We start from the raw sequence: 19,155 nt of genomic DNA, 5'->3' as shown, positions 1-19,155 counted from the left end.
GTGGTGTAGAGGTTACAACTCTCATATCATAATGCTCTGCAACACAGTTCGAACCCCGTCAAATAAAGCTTGTCCCAGCGGTACTAGTTCGTTCATGGTTTATTACCGGGACTTATTACAATGAACATATTCTTGTTTTGCATTTAACCTTTCAGGACTAAGCCCGTGACTTATTGGGGGTTAGACTATGTTATGATAAATATTGACCATGATCTAGAGATTAAGTCACCTGGTTGTGATGTTATTAAGCAGTGCAGGACACATATTTTGCAAGTGGTTTATTACCGGGAGTTAATGTCAGTGAGATCGAGTTATAATTAACGCTCTTGGTTTATCACGGGACGGGACATATGAGTAGTTTTCTTTAACAGTCCTGGGTTATCTCCGGATCATTCTGAAGGCTAGACTGAGATGGGACAATTATTCACAGAGACTTACATTGTTATTTCAGGATTTGTTAATTTGCCTGTTATGAAGGATGGGTTAAGATATTTATCGGAACAGAAATCCATATTAAGGATCATAACGCTCACAGGCTTCGCAGCCAAGGCATTGCAGCCAAGCTGGATCAGCCACTTTTCCCGACAAGTCGGTGCGAGATCTGAAAAATCAAGCTCCCGGTGAGGTTTATACTCACGACCCTGCGTTAACCAGGCCCAACGCTCTACCAACTGAGCTACATGAGCTCAGTGGCTAAACGGAGTATATTGTGGCCAAGGTTCACTGACAACTTGTCGGGCGACCTTCACATGCGTAGAGGATCTCCACCACTGTAATCAGACAACGCAGAAGTAATGCCATGCTTACGCATATATTGCTTGGATATTTTTTTCACCTAAATGTAATAATTTAAACGCGAGATATCCACAGCCAACATTCGAACCCACAACCTTAACTTTTTATTTACTTTTTTTGAGAAAATTTAACTAACAAAGCGGCTCAAATTTTAGGCTGTTTACAGAAAAATAAACGGGCCATTCATTCGATGCCCATTATTCCTCTACACAATGGCACCATAGTTACTTGCTGAACAATTACCTAAGCACCCCGCAAGTGCTGTGTGTATGCCCCCTGAAGGTCACAAGACGTTGAAGGAGAACACAAGCAAATCCTTTAATTAATCAATTTAAATTATTGTTGACTGTTGTACTCTTTTTTTGGTGGTAGTCACTTTCCAACAAACATATAAACAGTTGTTTCTTGTTTTTGTGACCAGTTTTCACTTAAATTTCGACTGATTCGTAATGATTTTGTCATTTGTGAACCTGCACAACGAAAATTAGCCCCAAAAGCGCATGTTTAAAATTTCAAATAATTTATTTTCTTATTGGCTGTTGTACTTTTATTTTGGTGGTAGTCACTTTCTGACAAATATAAAAACAGTTGTATCTTGTGATTGTGACCAGTTTTCACTTAAATTTTGACTGATGCGCATTGATTTAGTCATTCATGAAGCTGCACAACAAAAATTAGCCCAAAAAACGAATGTTTAAAATTTCAAATAATTTATTATCTTCTTGACTGTTGTACTTTTATTTTGATGGTAGTCACTTTCTGACAAATATAAAAACAGTTGTATCTTGTGATTGTGACCAGTTTTCACCTAAATTTTGAATGATTCGCATTGATTTTGTCATTCATGAAGCCGCACAACAAAAATTAGCCCGAAAAACGCATGTTTAAAATTTCAAATAATTTATTTTCTTGTTGACTGTTGTACTTTTATTTTGGTGGTAGTCACTTTCTGACAAATATACAAACAGTTGTATCTTGTGATTGTGACCAGTTTTCACTTAAATTTCGATTGATTTGTAATGATTTTGTCATTTATGAAGCTCCACAACAAAAATTTGGCGGAAAAATGCATGTTTAAAATTTCAAAAAATAATTTATTTTCTTATTGACTGTTGTACTTTTATTTTGGTGGTAGTCACTTTCTGACAAATATAAAAACAGTTGTATCTTGTGATTGTGACCAGTTTTCACTCAATTTTCGACTGATTCGCATTGATTTAGTCATTCATGAAGCCGCACAACAAAAATTTGGCTGAAAAAGGCATGTTTAAAATTTCAAATAATTTATTTTCTTGTTGACTGTTGTACTTTTATTTTGGTGGTAGTCACTTTCTGACAAATATATAATCAGTTGTATCTTGTGATTGTGACCAGTTTTCACTTAAATTTCGATTGATTTGTAATGATTTTGTCATTTATGAAGCTCCACAACAAAAATTTGGCTGAAAAAGGCATGTTTAAAATTTCAAATAATTTATTTTCTTATTGACTGTTGTACTTTTATTTTGGTGGTAGTTACTTTCTGACAAATATATAATCAGTTGTATCTTGTGATTGTGACCAGTTTTCACTTAAATTTCGATTGATTTGTAATGATTTTGTCATTTATGAAGCTCCACAACAAAAATTTGGCTGAAAAAGGCATGTTTAAAATTTCAAATAATTTATTTTCTTATTGACTGTTGTACTTTTATTTTGGTGGTAGTTACTTTCTGACAAATATATAAAGAGTTGTATCTTGTGATTGTGACCAGTTTTCACTTAAATTTCGATTGATTTGTAATGATTTTGTCATTCATGAAGCTCCACAACAAAAATTAGCCCAAAAAACGCATGTTTAAAGTCTCAAATAATTTATTTCCTTATTGACAGTGTACTTTTATTTTGGTGGTAGGTATCATGCAATAATATTACAGGACCTACTAACAGTTCATCAGTCGTTTATGAACACAGTTCTGTTTGCTTGTTTGCGCTACTGGACGTATTTACTCAGCGTTTTTTTTTACAGATGTTTATTTGCAACTCATTTACCACAAAACTTTACAACATTAGCAACTATAGTTTTGCGCCGTCGTCACGCACAGAAAAAAAACGTTAAAAGACGTTTTGAACGCCTAATCAAAATTCTTGCTAAACGAACATACAACGCACCAAAAGCATTAATTGTTCACAATGGATTCACTTGATCGTTTCTCCCAAATGAGCTTGCCATATTTAGTCAAATCAAAATAACAAAAGAGCCGCGGGTTGCCCACTAGTGCAATGATTGATGATCTGTGAGTAGCTGCAAACCAATGCTAGCTTGTGCTCAGTAAACAGTGCCTTCTATAGCTGTCCGTTTATTAGCTGCCAATCTCGTTCCAGTGGATTGACCAATAGATTCACGGATGCTTCAACAGGACCCTAAGACATATTACATAGTTGAGAGAATATTCTCAGCACGAATAAAAAAGAGAAAACCCAACTTTTAAAACATGTAATTAGTTCTAAACATTATTGGTTACCTATCAACACAAGGGGCTTTGAAATACATGCACGTATTATTCCAGGTGTTCAATGAACGACAAAAACGCCAGAGAACTATTTTTGACCAGGTTTCAAACATGTGCACTCTGTGTAAACTAACCGTTATTGTTTGTGCGTCATGCGCGGCTGGTCATTTACAACAGAAAACTGCTACTGCCCCGAAACGGATGCCAACAATAGCTTTAATTTTTCCACTTAAGGCTAACCTTCATAACGACTTAAAGGGAGCTTGTTCAGGCTACTGGAAATGTGAACCTTAATGATTTAACTTGTTTGGGCGTTGTTGGTCAGGTGAGCCTTGCAAGCCATTTTTGATACTGTACTCGGTTATAACGTTTTTCCGCATGCCCACTATTGCCCGAAGCAAACAAATTGGTACAGCCAAACAAAAGCCGACTGAATTCAAAATGTGTTTCATAGTTTGGAGTACAAAACTGGAATGCGACGATACACAGAAAGGTAGTCTAACACCGTTCGAGTTTTAGATCTTGCTTCAACTCTAAAAATAGAGTCGTATAAAGCTGTCAGGTTGCTATGTACAATTGTAGCATTATTGGACGTTTGGGTTACACAATGGAACACCGTTCAATATCGGGGCCTTCAACATTCGTGTCTTCGGAATCAGAAAGATGAAAAACGAAGCTATGGTAAACCCACTTGTAAGGGTACAATACACATTAAGTTTAAGATGCTTGTAGGTTGGAAATGATTACACCATTCTAACATAAAGTCGTTTGGTATTGTTGCTAATTAAAACCGAAACCATGTGCTACAAATCGACGATGTCAACAGCCGAAACGATCGCAACTACAAGTGTGTCACAGTAACTATAACGAGTTCTTATGTTAACCCGACAAACGTGCAATGACTGCAGTAAAGTCGCCATCGTTTTTTTAGCATTACTAGAGTACATTTGCAGATTATCAGACGATACGATATTGTGCTGATACAAGAAATACGCGACAAGTCCGAAACTGCATTTCCAAACCTTGTGCAAAGGGTAAACGAATCCACTTGTTGTTTCGAACGGAAACAGCTGAAGGTTGACCAACTTTATTTAAGCTATTTACTCAGTGTTAATAGGCATAGAATAAGTTAGCTGCGCTAAAGAGCAAGGATAACTTATTTCTAATAATTACCGCAACATTTTCGCACACGACAAATTCTCAGAAATACACTAGTCAATCATAGCTCTACAAAACTTCAGCTACATTACCATACATACAAAACCCTATGCAGGAATGCGAAAGTTGAACGCACTTGATGACGTGTCGCGTGACGTGGCTACCTTGTTTGGGGAGGTATGAAGTACAAATACAAAGTTTAATTAAAAATCTTAAGACCCTGGTTAAAAGCGCGAATTCCTAACTTTAAAAAAAAATTTTTTACAAACGCTATTAGTGTTGCGGCAACAACAGAGTTTGAATGCAGAAAAAAACTTGCATTGCTAAAGAACTTTACACTGCAGGACATACTGAAAGCTGGTGACTTCAACGCCGATTGCAGATATGTTTGCAAACGTTGCTGGAAGAGAGTAGACATGAAAATCGACTCATCGTTTACTTGGCTTATCGGAAACGACTCCGACACCACAGGCAAGAGAAAAACAGACTGTGCTCACGACGGGTGAGATCTGGTACTGACCATAATTTTAATAATACGATACACTACACCATTTGGTCGGTGCTACGGATACAGTACAGTTAAACTTTCAGATCGTTGAAAGATACGACATTCTAATGATACAAGAGATTCGCAACTCGGCCCAAACTGCCCTTCCCGAATTGGTTGACCGGGTGAATGACGTTTTTAGCGTTTATTAGTATTTCATCGCGAGCCCAAGAACTGGACGAACTAGCAGCAAAGAGCAGTACGGATACCTTTTTTAGGTATATCAGTAAGGGGAAATATGTCTGTAATTTTTTACACCCAATTAAAGCAGTTCTGTTGCTACCCGATGCCACATTGCCCTTTAGCGCAACTTGCCGGAACACAAGAAAAACAAATAAAAAACATTTTTGGCTCGCCAAGCAAATAACAAGTATAATCAGCACAATATCTATAGCAACCTTCAACAAACAATAATAAAAATCTTCTTTTAAGACCTGACAAGGTACAAGTTATCGGTGAATACCAATATCCAGAACAGGATGTTTTTGAACGTGAACCTTACACTGTCTATTTTGAGAGGGTAACACCTGACTGCAGGAAATTAGAATACTAACTAAAACAGTAACATTGATATCCAATATCAAGTTGGAATTATGTGCTTTCTGATCATATTAATTTTAATTAAGAAAGTACTTGGCAATAAATTACATCTACCACAAAGTTGTACACCTGCTATACTGCCATATATTTTGGGTGCTAGGCGAGGCGTCCATGTGCAGCTAGTGCAACACAAAGACAATGCTTTGTCCATTACTACAGCATGTTTCAAGTCTAACTGAATAAATGTTGTACAAGATTAAAATTCAGTGTACAACATTAGGGTGAATAAAACTTTATGGAAGTGATGGTGAAAATGCCAAGACACCTGAAAATGTTAAATGGTTTTCGGTTTTGATAAGCATTTGTAAATATTAAACAAAATGAGAGTTTACATTTTAATTAAACCAACAGGGAACCAACAAACCTTTAGTTACATTTCAACCCTTGTCAACCTGGATGATGCTGTTGCAAAAATCGACTACCTTGATGATGTTCATGATGCTACAATTCCCATTTTTGGATAGGTACAAAACACCTGCATAAAACAAATTAAAAACTATTTTAATATTAGAAACAAAAAATTCTTAGTAACATTCTTAAATAATAATTTATATTATAACATGTACATTTGCATATGCTGTACCTAAACACTTTTACTCACAAAATGCATGCCTGATAGATGTCTAATCTCATCATCATCTTGCTGGGATCAGATTGACCCACGTTTCATGTGGTTGATCGACATATCCGCTGACTCAACGTTCAGCTCAAATAACTGTGCATATGACAGGTATGATAACATGTAAGGTTGTTGACACAAGTCTAACAACGATACCATTGAACCAGTATCGATAAGAAAAGAGTGTAATTTAACTGAATTATCAATAGAGAACTGGGCGTACCATACATTGTTGTTGTCCAAAGCCGTATGAGTCATCACTGGTGTGCCGGCTAAAACACCAGCTAGCGGCGGTTTAAAGGTCGTTGTTGCCGCGAGTCGCCTTGGTTCCAATCACTCGTCCCATAACTTCTACGTTGAAGCGGAGTCAGGTTGCAATTCCACTCTCGGTGCCCAAACTGCCCGCAGCAGTTGCATGGCGTTGCTGTTTGGCGCTGATTAGATGCATGACTGCTGTAGGCTTCCAAAGAACTCAGCAAATCCAACGCTTCCTGGAGACTCTTTGGGTTTTTAACAAGCAAACTGCTTTGTAAATGGAGCTTATCGCAACCAGCGATAAATCGTTGAACTAAAAGTTCTTCTACACAGGTAGCTGGCAGTTATGGATGACCCTCTTTTTGTAAATGTCTTAGTCGATTGCCAAATTCACGATAGGATTCATCAGGTTTTCTCACTGCCGTGTGAACAAGCTTCTCGCTCGTGGCGCATTTGAATGTGTGAAATGATTGTTCAAAGCCATACAAAGATCCTCATAGCACAGCTTTTTCTCTGTGGGTATTAAGTCTTGTATTAAGAGAGCTGGGCCTCGTAAACAAGCAGAGAGATGAATTCCCTTTTGTTGATTGTTCCAATTATTGACCACAGATACGTTTTCGAAATATAGTTTAAACTCCTGCCAATTCATCCCAGAACCGCCGAAGAGGAACTCAGTCACGTTAATATAAGCTCTTGGAAGACTGTTTTGCTCGAAAAAGAAAGACAACCTCTCTTCTAACTCCGACACTCGAGCTTGCAATTCCTCGCCTGTTTTGCGTAGAAATCGATTCTCCATTTTTACAGAAAGCATTTCCTTTTCCAAGGCACACAGTCTCACATCCATATCAGAAAATTCCAGAGGGTCCTGGCGTGCTCGCCAATGTAGCCGATACCAGCTCTCAAACACTCGTTACCATAGCTCGCTACTTTATTCAACTGCGCCTCGACCGATCTTAATTATCGGCGAGGCACACACCGACATGCATCACCAGACACAGGGACACGCGTGACTACAAACACAAAATGAAGCACAAATTCGCTACACAAGCAAGGCCTAGAACAAGTTTTAGTATTCATACTGTAAAAATACATATGCAGATATGCGTGACACACTAAACTACATTTAAATCATTCATGTTGGTAAAATTTACTCTACTTTACCATGAATACATTTCTTGGTCTATCTTATGTGCAGAACAACAGGGTCTGATGTACTATTAGCATAACGCCTAATATCTCGGCTATCCCTTGCACTACAAACCTGAAACTGTTAAATGACACCTTACGAGTTACCATGCCAAAAATACCGTGATCACGTATGACATATCGAAATTTACAAGAGTTTGAACGTTTGAAGTTTCGCTATCCATACGCGCTACGTGTAGCAACACGCATGTTTCTCTGGCCAGCTACGGCAGTCGACGAACTGCAATGCCATACTCCATAAGGTACAACACCCACAAAACCAAAATGTCATTTTATGAAAATTCACACGTCTCATAAGTAACCTGCATTGCGTCGTGTGACTTTTACTTATTTGTTAAAGACCTTAAACAATCACACGGAGAAAAAAACGCAACAAACAACTCGTACTCTTGTCACGACGACAAATTGTCAGGATCATACAGCAAAAACCACTGATCCAATTGAGTCCATTGTGGCGTCTTCAGAAAGGTCTGTCCCTCTACTTTACACCTAAGTTCAGTTTAAAGATATATATTGCTTGTGCGGCATCTTGTGGCGCATAAAACAAGAACGCAACATTGTGACGTCACAAGCAAATTTGAAATCGAATCGAAACTTGCATCGATCGAAAGACATAACATTTGTGTGCGTTTTCCTATGGCTTCGACAGCGCGAAAACTGTTTTTGTGGTTCTATCCATTTTGTTTTGCTAAAATTGTGTGTGCGAAACCTTTGTAATTACAAGTTAATTTTATACCATAATATGTTTTGTAATGTGACACCAAACTGTCCAATCCAATTAGAAGTCAGTCATTTTTTATCAGCAGAAAGACAATCGATGATAACATGTCGTAATAGCACCACTGTTTCATCATTTCTATGTTTTAATGCTTGGTGTTACAAGGGTAGGTGCTTTGCATTTGCTGTTATTTGATATCACAAACACACATCACATCGATTCTGTTTATTACATCAGTAACCAAAATACGAAAACATGAGTGCGTCGTTAATAAATGAGAATACTGTGATTAAACCATTGAAGATCGTGCACTTTTTGTTCTCAACGTGGCTACACTTTGTCTTCTGTGGTCTGTGGAGTTTCCCAGACAACAGGGAAAAAGTTTCTCCCTCCAGTCTGTAAAAGACGCAAGCAAGGCCAGCAAATTTATGATGAAATTTATGCCGTAAACCACGTACCGCAGATAAACCCCTGTCTGTTTATTCGTTAGCGCATATATGGCATTCAATGTGTCCGATACCATACATACCACAGCAGTTATGGCTGCGCGCCTGACTAATGGCATGATGGACTTGCCGCGCATTCCCCTTTCTTTAAGTTTTCGCTGGTGCAAGGACAATGGGTACAAAAGGGAAAATAGTAAAAGTATTTGAAATAGCAATGTTGTGCCAATCAAAAGACCCCACTTCAATTTAGCATCTTGCTTCTTCTGCACCTTGAGGCACCCAAATGGTGTTGTTTCATACATTGGAGAGGTTAAAAAAATGATCATATTGGCAGCGGCCATTACCAGCAGCAACACAACTGTCATTTTGTTCAGTGTACGCGTCAGTAAGCTGGTCGATTTTCTCAGCATTGGGTTGGTGTAAAACACTGTGTATACACGATACCACAGCGTAAAATACACTGTGAATAGACCAACAGTAGTGCATACAATTTTGACTCGAAGATATGTAGCACAGTATGGCGGTTTCATACCCCAAAACAGGGACAAATCGACAAGTATGTAAATGCACACCGAGCATGCAGTCAACAAAATCAGGCTGTGTATAATTGTTGTGTCCCGTTTCGAAGTTTTGGTCATAGCTCGAGGACCTGTGGAACAAACAGATAAAGTATGGGTAATGAGTTTATTTGTGGACCCTTCTGGATTGTGACGAAAGAATAACATATTGGTTGCGCAACAATACCCTAAAGAAGGTTGAGTGGTTTTAAATAGGGCATTCGAGTAAACTTCCTCAAAGACTGTGAAAAACATCTATTGTTGTTATTGGCATCTGTATGGAGAGTTATGGAGAATTTCTCTATGTCTGGGTCAAGTCGGGCTGTGAATTGAAATCCCAGCTGCGTCAGTATTTCACGTGACAGCTTTCAAAAGAAGTGGGGAATGTTGAGCGTGAGGTTTGCCATTAAGGAAGCGGCGTGATACAAGTAACTGCTTGTACCAACTTCATATAGTTTTTAAGAAGCATTCCTCCCAAAGCAAATGCCATCCCCGTAATCGCTTTCAAATATATAGGCCTACAGTAAGTGTGTGAAAATGCCACACTAATAAAGTTTTTGTTGCTTGGGTATATTATTTTAACATTTTTTGCACCTTATACTCGTCATTGGTTAATACCATTGCAGTCGTTGAAGAATTCCCAATGTTTAAGCAAAAAACTTGCAATTGCTTGGGAGTTGATTACCCGCACAGTTACACCAATTAGTTTTGTTTTTCAATGTTGATGCGCCTACCGTTGCAGCATCTCCATAGTTTACGTTGAATTCCATACACTGTTAGGGCTGCAATTATATATGCTGTTAACATGCAGCCAGCGGAAGAAAACACAATGGACGTCAAGCGCCCCATCCCAACATCACTGACATTCCAAGCTGATGACGCGTTGTTGACGTCCATCGCGTCTGTGACGTCAATCGATTGCGTGCCGTTAACTTCCATTTGCTTGTAATTTCCTTGCAGAAATTTACCGTGGAAAATCTGGCAATGTACACGCAGAGTTTATGCAAACTTCCCTATTACAATCAAAACAAAGTATTGGGGAATAGTAAATATGCGTTCTTTATTGCTGATTTGCATCATTCGAAATACAAAATCGTTCCAGGAATCAATCAGTCACCATGGAAACTCGTTTCAATGCATTCCAATAACTCGACTAAATATAGGAAAACCAGTGCAGTGTTAAATTTGCTTACATATAAATAACATCGCTTGAAACGGCAAACATGTTTGCCCTATTCATAATACGCCTCATTTCAAACTCTACTGTAACCGAAATTAGCTTGTCTTCCTAACTTGGTTAACGCCTAGGCTACTCTGCACTAACGGCCTATCGCAGAGGCCTGCAATCACACGACCAAGGTGGCTATTTTTGTGATAAAATAAAAAAACGCTAATAAGTATAAAAGAAGAAAACGAAAAAAGCGCGAATAAAACAACGTTTGTTCTAAGACTGGCACAAAATGCACATTCAACTACGACTAGCGTTCATCGACAATTACGACATAAGATCTCCCACCAAAAACAGTGTTCACCACACGCCACCACCAGAAAACTGTCCGGCTTTTCGCATACTTTTCTGCCGCCAGCACTTAAACCAATCAACACTGCCCACGTTTGCCACGCAAGCGAGTAAAACAGCGAAATAATAACAAACATATTAGAAAAGGTGAGTGTGAAAATAAACAAAGAAAAACATGTGAGTGAAAGTGAAAGTGAAGTGAAAATACATTAAGAAAAGCGTGAAAAACAAAACGAACAAATACGTTTACACCCCCCCCCCCCTCACGTTAAAAATTGTCCTACTCAGTCAGGACGCTTGATAAAATTCAGTTTGTCTCCGATTTCGCTCTGGTCGGCTCTCGTTCAGCGACCCTGTATCCTGTGCAGTGGGTGCGTCCGTGTGTGATTCGCTTTGCGGTGTGTATATTACAAAATTGTCAGTGTCGTGCAGCCCAAGCTCATCCGGCTGCGTGTTTCGGCGTTCTGTTTCATGGTAAGGCAGGTTTGCCTTTTTCAAGCGGTTGAAATGTACTCGCTGCCGTTTCCCATCCTCTCCTTTAATAAGGTAGTTCACCAAGCCGTGTTGTTCAATGACTTTGAAAGGGCCTTTGTACGGTCTTATGAACTTTCGGCATTCGCCTGGCAAGGGTTCTCCAACAGAACGATCACCTTCCTTGATTTCGTCTCCATGCCGTCGTTTATCGTATTGTTGTTGCATTTGAACTCGTTGGGTCGTCGGGGTTTCTCTGGCTACTTCCTCAGCCAGCCGCAACCGAGCTCGTAGTCCATCCAAATAAACAGCGGAGTCGTTGTCACTTCGTGATCTGGGGAAATTAGATCCGCGGGTAGGCGCAGTTCGTGTCGCGTTGGACGTAATTGCGGAGCATTGTTATGACGGTGCGGTTGTTGCGTTCGACTCCCCCATTGCTGGCGGGGTGATATGGCGTCGTTCGGGTCTTTTTACAACCCATCAACCTCACCAGTTCTGGAAATAATTTGCTTTCGAAATTCCCCCCTTGATCGGAGTGAATTACCTCAGGTACCCCATGTACCGTTAGCCACATGTGAAACAAAATGCTCGCTGTTTCGTGTGCGGTTTGATGCATAGGCCACGCTTTGACATATTTTGTGAATAAATTACAAGAGTCTAGGATATACTGGTATCCTGTCCTGGTTAACGGAAGTGGACCAAGCACATCAATCTCAACGCGTTGCATTGGACGCATTTCTTGTGATGGAACTAACAAGGCTCGAGTGGTAGTGGTTGGTTTCTTATTTCGTTGACAGTGTTCGCATTTACGGCAATAAGCCTCTGCCACTTCTCTCCATTTTAGCCATGAAAAAGCTCTGACAGTTTGCTCAAGGTTTTAGTCATTCCCAAGTGTCCCCCGCCGTGTACCTGGTCGTGGCACGCGGACAGCACTTCGCTGCGCATGGCAAAGGGTACCAACACTTTCTGTACATCGTTTAAACCTGGCACCGCACCAGGGTCAGTATAGCACCCCACCGTGACATGATAGCCGCTCGAAAAGGCTCCATAAGTGTTTTGTCTCTGCCAACAGGCGTTTAACGTGGCGAAAAGACGGCCTTATTCCCTGTTGCACCCATTTCACTACAGGACGCAAATTTAAGTCCCCATACTGCGCTTCTGCTACGTGGGTGGACTCATACCCGTACTCCGCCTTTAAATCAAGTGCAAGTACCTCTTCCAATGACTCATCCTCACGAACTGTGTAAGGGAATCCGTCATCTTCCGGTTGCCTCCGGCTGAGCGCGTCTGCGTTTGTGTGCTTCTTTCTGGGCCGGTGTTGAAGATCAAAATTGTAACTAGCCAGGTGTTCAACCCCTTGAGCACATTGTCCGTAGAGTTCCCTGGATCTCCACAGCCAGCGAAGGGATGGATGGTCTGTGCGCAACAAAAATTTCGATCCGAGCAAATAACTGCGACACAACTTGGTCGCAAATATGACGGCCAGCAGTTCCTTGCGGGTCGTGGAATAATGCTTTTAGCTTTTCCTCAATGATCTAAACTGCACTTCCCGAATTGGTTGACCGGGTGAATGACGTTTACGGATAACTTTTTTAGGTATATCAGTAAGGGGAAATATGTCTGTAATTTTTTACAACCAATTGAAGCAGTTCTGTTACTACCCGATGCCACATTGCTCTTTAGCGCAACTTGCCGGAACACAAGAAAAACAAATAAAAAAGTTCCTGGCACGCAAAGGAAATAACAAGTAACGACTAAACAAGATGTGAAACATTCTAATGTTGAAGCATATTTAAAGCACCTCCAAAGCATATTAGGTTCATTATCATGATTGTATTAATTACTATCAACACCTATAAACAGTAACCTTCAACAAACAATAATAAAAAACTCTTTTTAAGACCTGACAAGGTACAAGTTATCGGTGAATACCAATATCCAGACAAACAGGATGTTTTTGAACGTGAACCTTACACTGTCTATTTTAAGAGGGTAACACCTGACGGCAGGAAACTGGAATACTAACTAAAACAGTAACATTTAAATCCAAGATAAAGTTGGAATTGTGTGCTTCATGGCCATATTATAATATATATTAAAAAAGTACTTGGCAATAAATTACATCTACCACAAAGTTGTACACCTGCTATACTGCCATATATTTTGGGTGCTAGGCGAGGCGTCCATGTGCAGCTAGTGCAACAAAAAGACAATGCTTTGTCCATTACTACAGCATGTTTCAAGTCTAATTGAATAAATGTTGTACAAGATTAAAATTCAGTGTACAACATTAGGGTAAAAAGAACTTTATGGAAGTAATGGTGAAAATGCTAAGACACCTGATAATGTTAAATGGTTTTCGGTTTTGACAAGCATTTGTCAATATTAAACAAAATGAGAGTTTACTTTTTAATTAAACCAACAGGGAACCAACAAACCTTCAATTACATTTCAACCCATGTCAACCTGGATGATGCTGTTGCAAAAATCGACTACCTTGATGATGTTCATGATGCTACAATTCCCACTTTGGGAGAGGTATAAAACACCTGCATAAAACAAATTAAAAACTATTTTAATATTAGAAACAAACATTCTTAGTAACATTCTTAAATAATAATTTATATTATAACATGTACATTTGCATTACTGTACCTAAACACTTTTACTCACAAAATACATGCCTGATAGATGTCTAATCTCATCATCATCTTGCTGGGATCAGATTGACCCACGTTTCACATGGTTGATCGACATATCCGCTGACACAACGTTCAGCTCAAATAACTGTGCATGTGTCAGGTACGATAACATGTAAGGTTGTTGACACAAGTCTAACAACGATACCATTGAACCAGTATCGATAAGAAAAGAGTGTAATTTAACTGAATTATCAATAGAGAATTAGGTGTACCATACATTGTTGTTGTCCAAAGCCGTATGAGCCATCACTGGTGTGCCGGCTAAAACACCAGCTAGCGGCGGTTTAAAGGTCGTTGTTGCCGCGAGGCGCCTTGGTTCCAATCACTCGTCCCATAACTTCTACGTTGAAGCGGAGTCAGGTTGCAATTCCACTCTCGGTGCCCAAACTGCCCGCAGCAGTTGCATGGCGTTGCTGTTTGGCGCTGATTAGATCCATGACTGCTGTAAGCTTCCAAAGAACTCAGCAAATCCACCGCTTCCTGGAGACTCTTTGGGTTTTTAACAAGCAAACTGCTTTGTAAATGGAGCTTATCGCAACCAGCGATAAATCGTTGAACTAAAAGTTCTTCTACACAGGTATCTGGCAGTTGTGGATGACCATCTTTTTGTAAATGTCTTAGTCGATTGCCAAGTTCACGATAGGATCCATCAGATTTTCTCACTGCCGTTTAAAACAAGCTTCTCGCTCGTGGCGCATTTAAATGTGTGAAATGATTGTTCAAAGCCATACAAAGGTCCTCATAGCACCGCTTTTTCTCTGTGGGTATTAAGTCTTGCATTAAGAGAGCTGGGCCTCGTAAACAAGCAGAGAGATGAATTCCCTTTTGTTGATTGTTCCAATTATTGACCACAGATACGTTTTCGAAACATAGTTTAAACTCCTGCCAAATCATCCCAGAACCGCCGAAAAAGAACTCAGTCACGTTAATATAAGCTCTTGGAAGACTGTTTTGCTTTGATAACCTCTCTTCTAACTCCGACACTCGAGCTTGCAATTCCTCGCCTGTTTTGCGGAGAAATCGATTCTCCATTTTTACAGAAAGCATTTCCTTTTCCAAGGCACACAGTCTCACATCAATATCAGAAAATTCCAGAGGGTCCTGGCGTGCTCGCCAATGTAGCCGATACCAGCTCTCAAACACTCGTTGGTATAGCTCGCCACTTTATTCAACTGCGCCTCGACCGATCTTAATTATCGGCGAGGTACACACCGACATGCATCACCAGACACACGGACACGCGTGACTACAAACACAAAATGAAGCACAAAATCGCTACACAAGCAAGGCCTAAGTTTTAGTATTCATGCTGTAAAAATACATGTGCATATATGCGTGACACACTAAACTACATTTAAATCATTTATGTTGGTAAAATTTACTCTACTTTACCATGAATACATTTCTTGGTCTATCTTATGTGCAGAACAACAGGGTCTGATGTACTTTTAGCACCACGCCTAATATCTCGGCTATCCCTTGCACTACAAACCTGAAACTGTTAAATGACACCTTACGAGTTACCATGCCAAAAATACCGTGATCACGTATGACATATCGAAATTTACAAGAGTTTGAACGTTTGAAGTTTCGCTATCCATACGCGCTACGTGTAGCAACACGCATGCTTCTCTGGTCAGCTACGCCAGTCGACGAACTGCAATGCCATACTCCATAAGGTACAACACCCACAAAACCAAAATGTCATTTTATGAAAATTCACACGTCTCATAAGTAACCTGCATTGCGACAAATTGTCAGGATCATACAGCAAAAACCACTGATCCAATTAAGTCCATTGTGGCGTCTTCAGAAAGGTCTGTCCCTCTACTTTACACCTAAATTCAGTTTAAAGATATATATTGCTTGTACGGCATCTTGTGGCGCATAAAACAAGAACGCAACATTGTGACTTCACAAGCAAATACGAAATCGAATCGAAACTTGCATCGATCGAAAGACATAACATTTGTATGCGTTTTCCTATGGCTTCGACAGCGCAAAAATTGTTTCATTTTGTACCATAATATGTTTTGGAATGTGACACAAAACTGTCCAATCCAATTAGAAGTCAGTCATTTTTTATCAGCAGAAAGACAATCGATGATAACATGTCGTAATAGCACCACTGTTTCGTCATTTCTATGTTTTAATGCTTGGTGTTACACGGGTATTTGCATTGCATTTGCTGTTATTTGATATCACAAACACACATCACATCGATTCTGTTTATTACATCAGTTACCAAAATACGAAAACATGAGTGCATCGTTAATAAATGAGAATACTGTGATTAAACCATTGAAGATCTTGCACTTTTTGTTTTCAACGTGGCTACACTTTGTCTTCTGTGGTCTGTGGAGTTTCCCAGACAACAGGGAAAAAGTTTCTCCCTCCAGTCTGTAAAAGACGCAAGCAAGGCCAGCAAATTTATGATGAAATTTATGCCGTAAACCACGTACCGCACATAAACCCCTGTCTGTTTATTCGTGAGCGCATATATGGCATTCAATGTGTCCGATACCATACATACAACAGCAGTTATGGCTGCGCGCCTGACTAATGGCATGATGGACTTGCCGCGCATTCCTCTTTCTTTAAGTTTTCGCTGGTGCAAGCACAATGGGTACAAAAGGGAAAATAGTAAAAGCCCTTGGAATAGCAATGTTGTGCTAATCAAAAGACCCCACTTCAATTTAGCATCTTGCTTCTTCTGCACCTTGAGGCACCCAAATGGTGTTGTTTCATACATTGGAGAGGTTAAAAAAATGATCATATTGGCAGCGGCCATTACCAGCAGCAACACAACTGTCATTTTGTTCAGTGTACGCGTCAGTAAGCTGGTCGATTTTCTCAGCATTGGGTTGGTGTAAAACACAGTGTATACGCGAAACCACAGCGTAAAATACACTGTAAATAGACCAACAGCAGTGCATACAATTTTGACTCGATGATACGTAGCACAGTATGGCGGTTCCATACCCCAAAACAGGGGCAAGTCGACAAGCATGTAAATGCACACGGAGCATGCAGTTAACAAAGTCAGGCTGTGTATAATTGTTGTGTCCCGTTTCGAAGTTTTGGTCAAAGCTTGAGGACCTGTGGAACAAACAGATGGAGTATGGGTAATGAGTTTATTTGTTAACCCTTCTGGATTGTGACGAAAGAATAACATATTGGTTGCGCAACAATGCCCTAAAGAACGTTGAGTGGTTTTAAATAAGGCATTCGAGTGAACTTCCTCAAAGATCGTGAAAAACATCTGTTGTTGTTGCTGGCAGCTGTATGGAGAGTTATGGAGAATTTCTCTAAGTCGGGCTGTGAATTGAAATCCCCGCTGCGTCAGTATTTCACGCGACAGCTTTCAAAAGAAGTGGGGAATGTTGAACGTGAGGTTTGCCATTAAGGAAGCGGCGTGATCCACGTAGCTGATTGTACCAACTTCATATAGTTTTTAAGAAGCATTCCCCCCAAAGCAAATGCCATCCCCGGAATTGCTTTCAAATATATAGGCCTACAGTAAGTGTGTGAAAATGCCACACTAATAAAGTTTTTGTTGCTTGGGTATATTATTTGACATTTTTTGCACCTTATACTCGTCATTGGTTAATACCATTGCAGTCGTTGAAGAATTCCCAATGTTTAGGCAAAAAACTTGCAATTGCTTGGGAGTTGATTACCCGCACAGTTACACCAATTAGTTTTGTTTTTTCAATGTTGATGCGCTTACCGTTGCAGCATCTCCATAGTTTACGTTGAATTCCATACACTGTTAGGGCTGCAATTATATATGCTGTCAACACGCAGCCAGCGGAAGAAAACACAATGGAGGCCAAACGCTCCATCCCAACATCACTGGCATTCCAAGCTGATGACGCGTTGTTGACGTCCATCGCGGCTGTGACGTCAATCGATTGCGTGCCGTTATCTTCCATTTGTTTGTAATTTCCTTGCAGAAATTTACTGTGGAAAATCGGGCAATGTACACGCAGAGTTTATACAAACTGCCCTATTACAATCAAAACAAAGTACTGGGAATAGTAAATATGCGTTCTTTATTGCTGATGTGCATTATTGAAAATACTTTAGGTATAAATCGTTCCAGGTATAAATCAGTCACCATGGAAACTCGTTTCAATGCATTCCAATAACTCGACTAAATATAGGAAAACCAGTGCAGTGTTAAATTTGCTTACATATAAATAACATCGCTTGAAACGGCATAAACATGTTTGCCCTATTCATAATACGCCTCATTTTAAACACTACTAAATTTAAACACGAGTCTATAGATTTGCTCATCTGTGAAAATAAACAATACTAATTCCTCTCAATTATTCTAGCATCGCAACCCATCGCAATATAGAATCCTAACTATTCAAACAGTGCACAGACTCTCCAAACTTTGAAACCGACGTTTTACGACAACAAGGAAGCAGTACTGCTGATAAACCTCTTGGAAGTTTTACTGCGCGCTCTTCCATCGTCATATAGTGTTGCGACGAACTGGTGAAATCATTTCCTTACGTGTGCCGCTCAGTTTCGGGTCATCTTAGCACCGGTAAGAAGTGGTTGCCAGAGTCCTTCGCTTTATTCAAAAATATATGCATTGCCATCAACGCATTTTTTGCGATTAACTTAACCTTATTTTGCTGTTGTTGTCATATATTTCCATAAAGCCATAAGCTTCTGGTTGATGCCAGCTGATTTATTAAGAAATTTAAATTTGCTTACAGGTATTGTAGGCATCAACACTTACACTCATTTAAAGTCGCCGATTTAAAAACAACACCGGGGGCCAGAATCTACCAGCAATGCTAAAATTTGTTGTTTTTGTAGTTACTTCACACGAAAGTGGGCGGTTTTGACTGCTGAGTTCCTTTTAGACAATGCAACAAACAAACTATACAATTACGCTCATTTAACCCTTCTTCAATGGGCTTTCACAACGTTATGTGAACGACAAAGCATAAACTCCATCTACCCCCAGCAGAATATGTTGTTTCTACACAGGATATTGATTTGAGGATATGAGCTACAGGTCTAATCAACTGACGTAACGGTGACCCG

The 19,155-nt window shown here is 39.7% G+C and overlaps 3 protein-coding genes and 1 pseudogene across 3 annotated transcripts; 1 reads left to right on the top strand and 3 right to left on the bottom strand.

The window, feature by feature from the left end:
- Nucleotides 1-3,057: 3,057 nt before the first annotated feature.
- On the top strand, nucleotides 3,058-13,927 carry LOC145909343 (deoxyribonuclease-1-like; annotated as a pseudogene).
- On the bottom strand, nucleotides 8,680-9,474 carry LOC145908740 (uncharacterized). The gene has a single exon (XM_082996067.1). The coding sequence runs from the start codon at nucleotides 9,472-9,474 to the stop codon at nucleotides 8,680-8,682; it is 795 nt and encodes a 264-aa protein (XP_082852193.1).
- Nucleotides 11,201-12,840, bottom strand: LOC145908738 (uncharacterized). Its single transcript, XM_082996066.1, has 2 exons — nucleotides 12,597-12,840; nucleotides 11,201-11,717 (listed from the first exon to the last, which is right to left on the bottom strand). The coding sequence occupies exons 1-2, from the start codon at nucleotides 12,641-12,643 to the stop codon at nucleotides 11,201-11,203; spliced, it is 564 nt and encodes a 187-aa protein (XP_082852192.1). The 5' UTR covers nucleotides 12,644-12,840.
- A 2,429-nt stretch (nucleotides 13,928-16,356) lies between the features above and the next one.
- On the bottom strand, nucleotides 16,357-18,194 carry LOC145908637 (uncharacterized). Its single transcript, XM_082995955.1, has 2 exons — nucleotides 17,816-18,194; nucleotides 16,357-17,184 (listed from the first exon to the last, which is right to left on the bottom strand). Exons 1-2 carry the CDS (start codon nucleotides 18,018-18,020, stop codon nucleotides 16,379-16,381), a joined length of 1,011 nt encoding a protein of 336 aa, XP_082852081.1. The 5' UTR covers nucleotides 18,021-18,194; the 3' UTR covers nucleotides 16,357-16,378.
- Between the last annotated feature and the right edge of the window lie 961 nt (nucleotides 18,195-19,155).

The sequence above is a fragment of the Ascidia mentula genome, chromosome 7 (assembly GCF_947561715.1).
Source record: "Ascidia mentula chromosome 7, kaAscMent1.1, whole genome shotgun sequence".
Classification (NCBI taxonomy): Eukaryota; Metazoa; Chordata; class Ascidiacea; order Phlebobranchia; family Ascidiidae; genus Ascidia; species Ascidia mentula.
This window is presented reverse-complemented; position numbering and strand designations above follow the sequence as displayed.

Coding starts and splice junctions, on each gene's coding strand:
- LOC145908738 (XM_082996066.1), bottom strand. CDS start 12,643: ATGACGGATTCCCTTACACAGTTCGTGAGGATGAGTCATTGGAAGAG. Junction 11,718..12,596: donor AGGATGAGTCATTGGAAGAG/GTACTTGCACTT, acceptor TAATTTCCCCAG/ATCACGAAGTGACAACGACT.
- LOC145908637 (XM_082995955.1), bottom strand. CDS start 18,020: ATGGAAGATAACGGCACGCAATCGATTGACGTCACAGCCGCGATGGAC. Junction 17,185..17,815: donor ACTATGGAGATGCTGCAACG/GTAAGCGCATCA, acceptor TTTGTTCCACAG/GTCCTCAAGCTTTGACCAAA.
- LOC145908740 (XM_082996067.1), bottom strand. CDS start 9,474: ATGACCAAAACTTCGAAACGGGACACAACAATTATACACAGCCTGATT.